Below are 13,486 nucleotides of genomic sequence, written 5' to 3'. Positions count from 1 at the left end.
TTTCTGTGGATAACGTTTCCTTATTTAAAGATATTATACCCACAATAAGAGTTTTATCTGATTTTTTTATGATTCAGTTTGTATCTAATGTTGGCATTTCCTGTGTGTTTTAACAGTTAATGAGGGTGCAGACACTTAGAAATGAGTGGGCTTTGATCCAGTGCGGTGAACTGATTCTGTCAACACTTTTGTCTTTCAGGTACACATTCACAGGAATTTATACGTTTGAGTCTCTTGTAAAGATCACTGCGCGAGGCTTCTGTATAGATGGGTTTACATTCCTAAGAGATCCATGGAACTGGCTGGATTTCATGGTCATTTCGATGGCGTAAGTATTTTAATTGTGATTGTCCTGTGAATCAGTAAGACAGTTGTACACATATACTACTATTTTGTTGCAGCGGTTAAGTCAAGCAACTGATGTTTTAGTTATCTTTTTGTCCTGTTTCCTATCTGATAACCCGTCTTTTGTGCTTCTGCATTTGAACCGAGACTTCTCTGGTCTTTCTCTCTGGGAATTGAAGATGTCCATCCGACACTGCGTGGCCTCCTTGACAACACCCACACCTCAGCCCCATTCAGTCTGATTCATCCCCCTTTTTCCATCCAATTCTTCTCATCCACGTTTTCTCTCTCAGTCGTCAGGAGCCAGCAAAAACCAATTTAATGCCCAGTATCTTCCCAGCGACTATCAGTCACCTAGCTTTATCTGTTTCCACATGAGCAGATACACCCCTCCCAAAATTATACAGAGCTTCATTGTTTGCAGCACTCTCACAAACCCCATCTGTGTTTGAATTTTTCTTTTCACCTTATATCTGCGTGTAAATAACAAGCTGTTGTAACTGTGGTTTGATCCTGCAGGTATATAACAGAGTTTGTAAACCTAGGCAATGTCTCAGCTCTGCGCACGTTCAGGGTGTTGAGGGCATTGAAAACTATTTCTGTAATTCCAGGTAAGACAGGACGGGGCGGGGGGGTGGTGGGGCGGGGTCGGTGTTAGGTGTGTGTGTCTTTCTTTCCTTTTACCTTCCACCCTTCTCCTCAGTGGACAGGCTCTGTGAGTGGCATCGTTTCCTCCTGGTTCGGTGGTGTTGTGCTCTTGGCGTGTGTGGTTTTTGTCATCGTGTTTGTTCTGTGTGTGATCCTTCCCCTATTTCAGATATATAACAGAGTTTGTGGACCTGGGCAATGTATCTGCGCTGAGAACATTCAGAGTTCTCCGAGCATTGAAAACTATCTCTGTCATTCCAGGTGAGACTCAGTTTAAACACTAAGGCTGATCCTCTCACCCTTTCTTTTCTACTCACTATTATTATAATGACAATTATGATTTAAGCAATATATTTAAAAAAAAAAATTGGAGAAAACCATTTTTTGATTTATTTTTCCTCCAAAATTATCAAAAATGGTACTAATACATTTTTGATAGGCTTTGCAGTCTCCTCTAGGGCCCTCCAAAGTGTCTGCACTCTCTTCTGCCCCAGTAGCGCTCTCATTATGAGGCTTGTTTCCAAGGCAGCTTTTTTCTTTAAGGAAATAGCTTTAACCCCCTCCTTTCACTTGCTTTCGGAATAAGTAAATGCCGTCATCTATGGCAACGAAATTTGTTGCTAGAACATTGTAAACGTAAGGACAAAAATCAAGACGTTTTGCATGTTTTTATGAGATAAAAATCGGACATAGCCTCTTAAATTTCCCCTTAATCCCTGTAGTTGTTCTTAATTTGAAATTGGAGAGGATCCGTGGTAATGGGGTCCAAAACAAACCTGGTAGAGGTGTATTTTATGAGAAAAGGTATAGCTCTTATAAAGATCCTACAGAATATACCTATTATTTATGTATGAAGACTGCCAAGCCTAGTTTGTGAACATATCTCTTATGCTGCATGATGCTTTTCGGTCACTTGCTTTTATAATATTAGCCTACCAAGAGCTTGGCTGATAAATGGCATTGAAAGTTTGATTTGCCCTCTTTTTGTTTTTAGTTTGTTGATTGATTTTTGTTTCTCTGTTTTTTTTTTAAAGACCTCGTTGAATGATATACCACACCCAAAAAAATAACAAACAAAAAAATAATAGATGTTGGGAATACAGATGGGATAGTAACACCTCTCCATAGTACATCTAGTGATGGAGAGTGTTGAACAGATGTTGTAAGACAGCCACTATAGATTGCCTTCTTTTTCAGATGTCTTCTTCAAGTGCAGGCTATGTAGATATCATTTTGGCATTTTGGGAAATATGCTTGTTTGTTTTCAGGGCTCAAAGTTGGATGAGAAAATTGATACCATTCTCATGCCAGTACATAAACTTACTGCGAGCGTCTGGTTAACTTAAAGACTACTAACAGCTTTCCTGGCTCTGTCCAAAGACAACAGGTCACTGATTTAACACACCATACCTGCTTTGTTTAATCTGTACAAGAAATACTGGTTGGCAGCATGTATTGATCTTCTTATCTGGAGCTCAACCACAAAATTAATAACATATTTCCCCCAAATTCTGGACTATTTTTAAAAACACTGATACAAAAGTAATGAAAATTTTGCTTTTATTGATTTTTATAGATTTGTTTAGTAAAAAAAACAGCAATCCATGTGGATGACAGGGCATATTTTCTCCAGAACAAATGGGTCTGTTAATTTGATTTCATCAATCTTTTCATGTACTTCTAAATAAGAAGAGGTGTGCTGATTTAAAGTGGACCTAGTAGGCTGATTTCCAGCTCCATGCTTAAATATACTTGTATGATTCATAGCTCAGACTACTCGTTACTGATTTCCATCTTGTAGAGGGCCTTGCTGCAGCCCCTGAGTGAAACAAACTGTTGCAGCCCCTCCCTTTACACTAGCTTTCTCCTGATTGGCTGTCCCTTGCAAACAGTAGGTAAATAACAGGCGGATGGGGCTTCTGTGCACACAGCCAAAGCTGTGTCCCTCAGAAACTTACTTATCCTCCACTAACAGTATATAAGGAAATAAGGAAAATCATAATAGGTCCCCTTTAAATATAAGTAGCTCCTTACTTGTCTGGATTGACTTCACCAAGCTAATGGAGCTTTTACTAAGATTATCTGAAAGCATAATTTATCAAAAGACTGTAGCAGGTAAAACCTGCTGTATGTGTATAAAAGGGGGTGTGTGTCATCCTGCTTCCATGTTTGAGTTCCTCGTGGATCCGTGTGAATGCTGCCAGATGATGCCTGTCTGGAAGGTAAAGCGATTTTGTCTTTAGTGAAACTGTGGATGAGACAGACTACAGGGTCGCGGTATGGGGAGTCAGTGCTTTCCTAATGACACCTTACCCAAGACAGTTCAAGAAAGTGCCCACACCGGCACTGGCATTGAATTGCTTCTGTTCAGCCTTGGAGTTTAAATGACCTGCATGTGGTTTAATGCCCCCCTTGCCTGTGCCTCTGTCCCTTTCATGGCCTCTCGTTGTGCTGCTGTGCTCTTTTCCTCTCACTTATCTAAAGTCTTCCCCCTCCTTTTTTTTTTTTTTTTTTTTTTTTACATCAACCACCATTGGCAGTGAAATGCAAATTTCTTCTGTTTAAGAGCTCTTTATTTGGACTTGACATCTTTTTGCAATATTTTCCACCAGTAGGAATCTTAAAAAAAAAAAGAGTGGGAAGGCTCCTGAATATTTCCTGTTTGTTGTTTCTAGAGATGTTCTGTATGTAATCTGTCAGTTTTGTCCAAAATGTATTACTACCCACATCTAAAATTTAGAGTACTTTGCCAGTTCAGATTTTATTCATAAAACGATCCCTTTTGTTTGGATGTTAAATGTATTAAAATATCCCAAAATTAACATTTAGTTGTATATTTAAGTTGAGATAGTACACATTTTCTGAAAGTATATTTATTTAAATACTTTAATTAAATTCAGTGCGAATGTGGTCCAGTGCCAGATTTTTATGAATCTCTTAAGATGCAGAGATTTCCTGGCTTTTAGATTTAAAAGATGATCTCTAGTATGAATTGACACTCCAGAGATTAACACTTGGGACATTAGGAGCTCCTGCATCACCTGTGCGGTTTGTGTATGTGTGTGTGTGTGTGTGTGCGCGTGTGCGTGCGTGCGTGTGCATGTGTGTGTGTGTGTTTGTGACTGGCCTCCAGGCCTGAAGACCATTGTGGGCGCCCTGATCCAGTCTGTGAAGAAGCTTTCGGATGTGATGATCCTGACTGTCTTCTGCTTGAGCGTCTTTGCCCTCATTGGTCTCCAGCTCTTCATGGGCAACCTGCGCCAAAAGTGTGTGATCTGGCCAATCAATACCAATGAGAGTTACCTAGCCAATGGCAGTAAGGGCTTTGACTGGGACGAATACATCACAAATGAGAGTAAGTAGAGGCAAGGCATCACCAACAGTGACCTGGCACAGAGGTCGGAGTATGAGTCAGCCCATATGCTTGAATGAGAAAACAATATGTCATTTTGGCATTTGTCATGAAAAAAGGAATGAACTGAAATCAAAATGAAGGAGCTGAAGTCAAAAATTGGTCTGAATGGATTAAGTTAAGTAAACAGTGATAGGATGTAAACAAAATGACTCAGTATGGCTGTTTTTCTGGGGTTTTTTTCAGCCAACTTCTACTTCCTGCCTGGCCAGTTGGATGCTCTACTCTGTGGGAACAGCTCAGACTCTGGGTGAGTTCCCTTCTCCACCCTTCAAAAAAGGCACCAGTCCTACCAAGACTTGTTGTAGCTCCTCTGTATGCTTTTAGTCAGACTACATTATCAGTAAAAAGTGCCGAGTCACTTTTGGGCTGAATGCCCTGTTCTCCGTCTCTCTCTCTCTCTCCACCCCTCAGCCGCTGCCCGGAGGGCTACACATGCATGAAAGCTGGGAGGAATCCAAACTACGGCTACACCAGCTTTGACAGCTTCGGCTGGGCCTTCCTGGCTCTCTTCCGACTCATGACACAGGACTTCTGGGAGAACCTTTACATGCTGGTAAAGCAGATGTGTCCACAAGTTCAGCTCTTTTCATTTCATAACACCCCTCAGTCCTGAAACACAATTGATATTTGGGCTTTGGACAGATTTTGTAGAAATTCCAAAGGTGTCCATTTTGATGGACAGATTTCATAATTTAAAAAAGGTAATCAAAAGCATTGATGCATTGATAATGCCCTGCAATAGACTGGTAGCCTCTCCAGGGTGCGTTTAACCTCTTGTCCAATGACACCTCCACCCATAACCTTTTTTTTTTTAAGCAATCCAGTAGACAAACAAACTAAACCCATCACATTACCTCTTTGGCACAGGTAGTTAGAGGCCATCTAGTCATTTTATTACACTGCAGCACAGATGCCAAAAAAGATCCTGTAGCAAATATCCTTTAAGACTTTAATCTCCTGCAAAAGACATACTTGAGCAATCAGCTGTCACTCATAAATTGGTCGAGGCTTCTGTTTTTAGTTCTAGTTCACCTCCAAGTTTATCCCCTGTTCTCAGTCTCATGTGGCTACTGTGGCCCAGTCACCGCCATCTGGTCTGTCTTGCAGGCTGTTCCACATTAAGGTTCTCTGAAATGGTGGAGACACTCCTGCCTCCACATACAAGTGGAAGGAAGGAAGCATGAAATATTAAGAGCTCAGGATTACAGTATGGCCAATGAGAGAGATGAGACCTGATGAGCGCATCCTGGCACATATTTCTATTTTTGTGCCGATCTTTGAAATTCAGCTTCCAACTGCAGGCTCTTACTCATATTGTATGCTGCGTGTTTAGAATAATCATTACGCAGCTGCTTTTGGTTTGTTGTTAAGACATTCAGAAATGAAATGGCACCCTATGCATCATGTTTCTTCCTCAGTATTGAGCATTTATTACTTTATTTTTCTTTTGTTATATGTAGGATTTATTGATCTACGGGACTAAAATAGAACATTTGAGCCAAATGTGCTGCATACACTTCTCAGCAATACGTCAACTGTGTGCATAATTGATAATTTTACTTCTCTGGCTGACGAAGTCCTTTAATTTTTGCTCTGCTCCACGAAGACCTCCACTTTTTTGAAGGAGGTGGACAAGTGAGAACATTTTAAGTCAAATTTGGGGTCTTCTTGTAATGGCCGTGAATAGCACTAAATTTATGCTTCCTGATTTATCAAAACCTTAAAATGTAACTGCACGAGAATGACTTCAACCATTGTGTGCTAACATGAAGACAAAGTGACAAGTTTTTTCCTTCATGCATTAATTTGTTCAGCTGTACCTCTGCTGCTCAGTCTCCTAGCTTCTCATTTCCACTGGGGAAAGCATCCAAATCCATAGAAATAGTTTGGCTATTCACAGTGAGCGTGCAAAGTAGGTCAGAATTCTGTGGCTCTTCCTGATGAACAATACAGTCTTGGGCTCATGTGGAAACTCCTAATGAGCGCCGAATAGCATCATTTAGGTCATTTATTTCCACACATTATTGCCACTTCGGAAACAGACATTTGAAATCGTGGAGCCTGTTTTGGATTTGTCTGTTTGACTCTTCTGTTCTCCGAAAGTGAGAGGCATTTATACTCTCACTTTAGGCACTCGAGGCTTGATACTTTAGGTTTAACACATTTGAGGGAAGTTTTTATTTCACATCACTGTGCTCCTTCAAACATCAAACTGATTTGAGCCTAGATGTAAGGATGGAGGGAACAATAACACAAAGCAACAACTGGCTTATTGTAGACAAAGAGATGAAAGAGGTAAAAAACATATAATTTATGTGTCATTCATAGCACTATACTCAGGTTAAAGTGGGCTGAAACGATCCAGAACGGGGTTTGTGGTGCAGATGTCTGTATGGCCGTGGTACTTCAGCATCTAGTTGGCACTACAGAAGATGAGTGAGCATAAAGAGGGCAACATTTTTAAGTGGCGGGTCATGTCAAATGCAACATTTCTAACAGCTCAACAAACACATCAGCAAACACAAACTGCTTTTGTGCAGTTTGTCACACGGTGGGTCTGCTAGCTGAAGGTCCAGCTGCTGTTTCCCAGAATGAGAGATAACTTCACTCAGAGATGAAGAAAGATGGAGGACAGGACAGGAGAGGAGAGGAGAGGAGAGGAAGAAGAGAGGTTATATTTAAAGGCAAGGACTTCACAGTGACGTCTGACAAACTGGAAATTTAAAGCTTACATGTAATGCCCTCATTTTTAAATCAGATAATGGATCTGTATATGATGTGAAGTTATGTATGTTCATATTGTGAAACAACCTGCAAAACAAACTGAGGTATACTAACTTTGCGTTATTCAAAGGTTGCATGAAAATGCTCTGCAGTTAATGCAGGAGAAACAGGTTCATTTGCTGTACTGTGTTGAACTAGTGCACACAGTACACTAGACTAGGTGGAATGTTTGTGGTCACAGTTACATCAAGTGTAGCAGAGAAGAATTTGAATTTAAGCTGATTATGCTTAGATTCATTCACTCAATTCAACCTTTATACCAACTGTATGCAGTCAAGTATATAGTGGAAATCAGCCAAGATAGCTTGTGAAACATCTGCTTACATCTTGTTGGATTCAGTTGTGTAAAACCACAAAAAGCAGTAACCCTCAGAGCAGCAGCAGCACAGATTGACTGATTACAGCCTGCACTCAAAGAAAGAGTCTGTACTTTTTCCACTTTTACCTGAGTAATGAGCTCAAATCAGTACTTCAGCTTCCACTGGAGTATTTTTAGAGTATCTGTACTTTTGCCACCATCTGCAGGAATGCTCAAACCAATATACTCCTTCTGTTTCATTTCTGATGAGTGATTTTAAGAGATGAGCAGTGAGGTTGACACTGGGGTTGAATTCATGTATAAGATGTCATGAGTCTGCTGTTTTCTCTCCCCCCCCCCCACCTCTGTTGCATTGCCTCCTAACAGACCCTCAGGGCAGCAGGGAAGACCTACATGATTTTCTTTGTCTTGGTAATCTTTGTGGGTTCATTTTACTTGGTGAATCTGATCTTGGCTGTGGTAGCCATGGCCTATGAGGAGCAGAACCAGGCCACCATGGAAGAGGCCCAGCAGAAAGAAGAAGAATTCAAGGCCATGCTGGAGCAGCTCAAGAAGCAGCAGGAAGAAGCTCAGGTGAGTCTTCTGCAAGATGGAGGCAAAATTTATTCTGGGATCCTGTCAAAATAATGTCCCGTCTTTATTCATGTGCTTGTTTCTTGGTAGACTGCTGCAATGGCAACCTCTGCAGGCACAGTGTCAGAGGATGCGGTAGAGGACGACGGAGGAGGGCGCCTGTCCTGCAGTTCCTCTGAGATGTCAAAGCTCAGCTCCAAGAGCGCTAAAGAGCGCCGCAATCGTAAGAAGAAGTGGCGGCAGAAGGAGCAGGAGAAGGAGAAAGGCGACAGTGAGAAGTTTGTCAAGTCCGAGTCGGACGATGGGAGCAAAAGGAGCCGCTTCCGATTCCCGGATAACCGCCTGGGCCGAAAGTCTTCCATCATGAACCAGGTGAGGAAGACAATCCCTTTTCTTAGCAGTAGTCACATGCTGACATTTTAAAGGAGAGGATCATTTAAGTTAAATTATAACAAGATACATTCCTAAACTTGATAAATAAATACAATTTGCAGCTCATGAATGAAAATATCAAATTTGATAAACTCTGCACTGTTATTTGGATATTTTGACTTTCAAGCATGTTGGAGTTGGCAAAAATCTTGCTGGAAAAAAAAATCTAAACTCACCAGCATGTAAGAAAATATCTGCATGGCTAGAGACTAAAGTCTAAAGTGAAGCTGTATGAGGCTCGGTGATAATTATTTGTGCCAGAAGAGACCAAATAAAACTCAAACAACACACAGAATTAGAATAGATACCTTTCATCTCTATGAATAGAATATAGATGTCATTAAGTCACATGGCTGCAGGAATGACATTCTTTTCTGCTTTTAGCACAGTCATATGAGGAATATTTCAAATTCAGTGTGCAAAATATAGTGTTAAACATACAAAGGAGCATGTAGTGGCCATAACTAAAGGAGCACCTGTCCAGGGGCCTCAGCAGTGGTTAGGAATAAATATAGAAAGTGTAGAAAGGTATGAAAGCTGAAAATGGTATGGACAAAAAGAAAATGTGCCTGAAAATATGTGCACATACATCAGCCTCATAGCCTACCTCTACACGTGCAAACTCTACCATAAATGGTCGATGCAAAATGAATGGTGATGCCTTGAAATGAGCATGCTAATCAGTGAGTCTTCAAGTCATGTATTCCTCTGGGATTACCAGTGCATTCATCGTGCAGCCCTATGTTAAAGAGTCACAGCGGCATTTATTTGTTTTACATCAATCATACCGGCAGATTTAAAGTTTGCATAATTGTGAATTGTGATGTCACCTGCCTGAGGATGCCATTTGAAGGTAGAATATTGAACACAATTTATTTGTTTGACCTTTGCTTGCCTGAACGTAGCCTGCAGTATGATTGGGACTCATGATGAGTGTATGCACAGACTTTATTTACAGACTGCAAATTTTGATAGTCCATACACGGAGATGGCAGATATGTGCCAGATGAGGCAACTGGAGAAGGTGAAGTGCCACTTTGTGGTTTCCAGTGTGTTCTGTGACAGCAAAAATTGATTTCACTTGCAAAAGCTAAATGAGAACTAACTTGGTGATACATGTACAGTTTTAAATTATATTAAAGGAAAAACAAAGAAAACCCAATTACTACTATTCTGCAGTTCTTTAATTCTATATCACCTATCTTAGATCTCTACAAGCGACATTAATAAAAATCTGGTAGTCTGATTAATGGGAGGTAAAATCATCAGTGAAAGGAAGCAAGATATTCTTTAACCTGCCACATTTTGCCTTTCAGTAACTGACCACAACTGTCAGTAGCATACAGTTTGGCTCAGTCTTCCGCACTCAAGGGGCAGGAGTTCAGTTTTGATGAGATTTTAGTTAAAATGGCAAAGCCCATTTATGGCTCAAATAACACTGTTGATTTGAACATTTACTTGAAGTAAATATGTGTTATGCGAAAAAGTGTGTGATGAAGCACATTGTGAGTGAAGGCACAGATGAGATGATTGCTCACAGTGAATTTTTACAGCCTGGCTTGAATTCACCACCTCACCGTCTGCGTCATCAGTTTCCCCTTTCTCCAAAATGTGCATATGTGTATATCGGTGTTTCTGCAGAGGTGCGCACATTTTCCTGGCAAGTTTTTCTGGATGTCGAGTTTTGCGTTGAAAGTGGCATACACGTCTTTCTGGCCCAGTTTTGTGTGTACCCAATGTTGACATATGAGGCTTCAAGTTGTGAATCATTCAAAGTTATTACAAGAATCTTCAAGAGGGAGTGGTCCTGTTGCTGTGTTTAAGCCTTTCTCGAGCCCTACTGGTTTTTTTTATCACCCTCCCGCCCGATAAAAAGCCGGAGGATATTGTTTTCATACCATTCGTCTGTCTGTCTGGCCGTCTGTCTTTGAGGTTTTACATTTCCTGTCTATAGACTCCAAAACCACAAGGAGTTGAGCCATGAAATTTGGCATATGTGTTTGTTAGTTTTCAAAGATATGCAAAATGATATTCATAGTCCTGGATGTTTATTACCCTGTTTGTACCCTGTGGCTGTATTTATCTGAACTGGAGAATAAACAATATGGAAGATTTCAGGCTGCTAATGATGCTATGATAAAATATGCTAATTATATGCAGCCTCTTTCTCATGCCTGATTGGTTTAGCCTAATCATGTGATCATATTGTGTTATGTGATTGGCTATAACTACTTGACCATTATTGACTAAAATGGAAAAAGTGGGGCTTCCCCCATATCTAGCAACTGACCTAGGTCACTGAACAGCTTGGGAGTAGCTAGATAGTGAGAAACTGGGGAATCCCAAATTTCTAGGCAAAGAGCCAGTCTATTTATAGTAACATCAGTTCTAGGCTGCAGCCTGTTATGCCAACTTCTGATTGGCTGAGCATTGTCTAACATGTTGGTCAGGGATGACTCATGGCCATAAATAGGACATACTATGAATCATCATTGAGCAATATTAAAGCCATACCTGCTGCTCAGCAATATTGCTCAAATGTAAACAACATAGTTGCATTTTGTTTTGTACATGGTTACCTTATGATTATAGTGATGTTATACATAATGTGTTGACATCAGCAGATTATGGCGTATGGGTACATTATGTAGTCATATTCCTGTGCACATGTGGATATAATATGATGTGAATACCTTGAAGTATGCATTGTATCTAGCTTATTGTTATTAATTATACAATATAAATTCTATAATTATAATTGTATTTATATAAATTATATAAACAGAAAAACATTATGTATTATACACCTTTGTACAAGAGTGCAGTATGTACTTTCTCTAATTTGTTTACCATGGAAATGTTTTGTGTCTGTAGAAATGTTAAAGATAATCACAGAATGTCAATCTCTTATGGCATGCTTAAATTTGTTTGAAGTTAATGAGTATTGTTTATATTGAAAACATATTTTTGCGGGAATATGTATATCTTTACTAACCCAGGGGTGACCAAAAGTGTTTGGATAAAAGTTTAGGGCAAGGACTCCAAAATAGGGCAAAATAGTTTGCAGAAGGTAATAAGATGTAATTTGGCTGTTATCCTGACTTCTACATTTATTTTATATTTTCATCAATGGAGGGAGGATTTCCCCATCTGTGATGGGTCATGTTTTATAGAGAAGTATTCACCTAACAAGCTAATTCATTCATTCTACAGGCCTTATGTAATGCTTTTCAACACAACTGCGAAATCTCTTATGTGACATGCAATGGTTCCTTTGTGCTTTTCGCTCATCTTCTAGACAACCAGAGGGCTATTGTCAAAACATTTGATTTTCCCTGAGCTAGCATACTTTGTGTAGAGCTAAAATAAAAGTCAAATCAATGCTAGCTGCAGTCCAGATTGGTGTTGTTGTGACGTGTTCAGCTCCCCATTGTCTCAGACGCCTGTATTTCTGTCGTGTGTGTGTGTGTGTGTGTGTGTGTGTGTGTGTGTGTGTGTGTGTGTGTGTGTGCGTGTGTGTGAGAGAGAGAGAGACCTTGACACTGAAAGATATCACTAACCTAATTATGTAGTTCTTGTTTATTTAGTTAAAATTGTTCCGGGAGAATATGGGTCTGCAGGGGAAGGAGCCCTGGGTGCATTCAATTTCCCACAGATGTTGCCTTTCATCATGACCTCTTGAGCTGATGGCAAGCAGCGTAAAAAATTATAGCACAATAGGTTGTAATTCAGAAGCACCCAGGGCTACATCATACAAATATTTCATCTACCCATCCTTTTTTCTACTCCCTCCCCTCCAGTCTCTTCTGAGTATACCCGGCTCGCCCTTCCTCTCACGCCATAACAGCAAGAGCAGCATCTTCAGTTTCAAGGGCCGCAGCAAGGATGTGGGCTCGGAGAACGAATTCGCCGATGATGAGCACAGCACCGTCGAAGAGTGTGAGGAGCGTCGAGGCTCCCTTTTCAGCCCATACAGGCGGAGCAGCTACACCGGCTTCCATGGCAAGAGGAACAGCACGGTGGACTGCAACGGCGTGGTGTCGCTCATCGGCCCCGGGCCTGGTGGACGCCTTCTGCCTGAGGTGAAAATAGATAAGGCAGCTACTGACGAAAGTGTAAGGAAGTCAATGAGTAGACCTATCTAGGCATGGCCCCCCTCTCGTTCGTTACGTTTCTTTCTGGCTCTCTATCCTCTACTGTCATCTTTGCAAGTCCGTATGTATCTCTTGGCTAAGCGCTCGCGCCTCCCCCCCCCCAGCCCCTGCAGTGTATGCTGCCCTCCAAAAGTAGGCAAAGGATGGGAAAATAAACACGATTATAGAAAATATGCTTAAACCAACCCTGCATTTCATAAGTTAGCTTTATACTTGGTCTATCAGTGACTTCCAGGCAATTTTATTGTTTGAAATGAATGATGGCTGTTAATGTTTTGAACTTGTCAGTATCAAACGTATTCATAAAGTATATGCTCTTAAAGGCACCAATTGAACAAACATGATTTTTATCATTCAGCTGCTCACTGACCTGTTAGCATACAGATCAAAGCTCGGTTAGAACACCAGAAAGGATTAACACACAGTTTTTTGTTTTAAGTTTCTGTTCACACACTAGCAATAATAAAATCACAGTTTTTGTTAACAAACAGCATATAATGATTGGTTAACATGCTCCAGTGTGTTGATGTGTTCCTCTAGGCACCCAGATCCTCTGCTAGCCTGTGTGGGTAGATCTGCAATAGAAGGTGGAGGAAACAGAGGGGACCAGCACTATAGAGCCACAGACAATTTTATCTGCTTCCCTAATTCCCTGATTCTATCCCAGAGCATACAAAAAGTGACACACACCATCCTAGTAGGCTTTCATAAAATACTTAAGAAAAAATAAAGGAGGGCTGCTGTCCTTGTCTGTCTATACCTTTCTGTGTTTTCCAATCTCTCCCTGGTCAGCATTAGTAAATTAGTTGTGTCTCA

General features: G+C 40.6%; 1 protein-coding gene across 1 annotated transcript in view; it reads left to right on the top strand.

Moving 5' to 3' along the window:
- scn8aa (sodium channel, voltage gated, type VIII, alpha subunit a) overlaps window positions 1-13,486 on the top strand; it is a 50,432-nt gene that overhangs the window by 9,870 nt on the left and 27,076 nt on the right. Inside the window, exons 5-12 of the mRNA XM_030733407.1 lie at window positions 200-328; window positions 1,163-1,254; window positions 4,127-4,348; window positions 4,592-4,655; window positions 4,820-4,961; window positions 7,878-8,084; window positions 8,175-8,456; window positions 12,317-12,631. Coding sequence (XP_030589267.1) covers window positions 200-328; window positions 1,163-1,254; window positions 4,127-4,348; window positions 4,592-4,655; window positions 4,820-4,961; window positions 7,878-8,084; window positions 8,175-8,456; window positions 12,317-12,631 — 1,453 coding nt within the window. The remainder of the gene's footprint in view (window positions 1-199; window positions 329-1,162; window positions 1,255-4,126; window positions 4,349-4,591; window positions 4,656-4,819; window positions 4,962-7,877; window positions 8,085-8,174; window positions 8,457-12,316; window positions 12,632-13,486) is intronic.

The sequence above is a fragment of the Archocentrus centrarchus genome, chromosome 7 (genome assembly GCF_007364275.1).
Source record: "Archocentrus centrarchus isolate MPI-CPG fArcCen1 chromosome 7, fArcCen1, whole genome shotgun sequence".
Lineage (NCBI taxonomy): Eukaryota > Metazoa > Chordata > Actinopteri > Cichliformes > Cichlidae > Archocentrus > Archocentrus centrarchus.
Note: the sequence above shows the minus strand (reverse complement) of the source record. Positions and strands in the feature narration are given on the sequence as shown.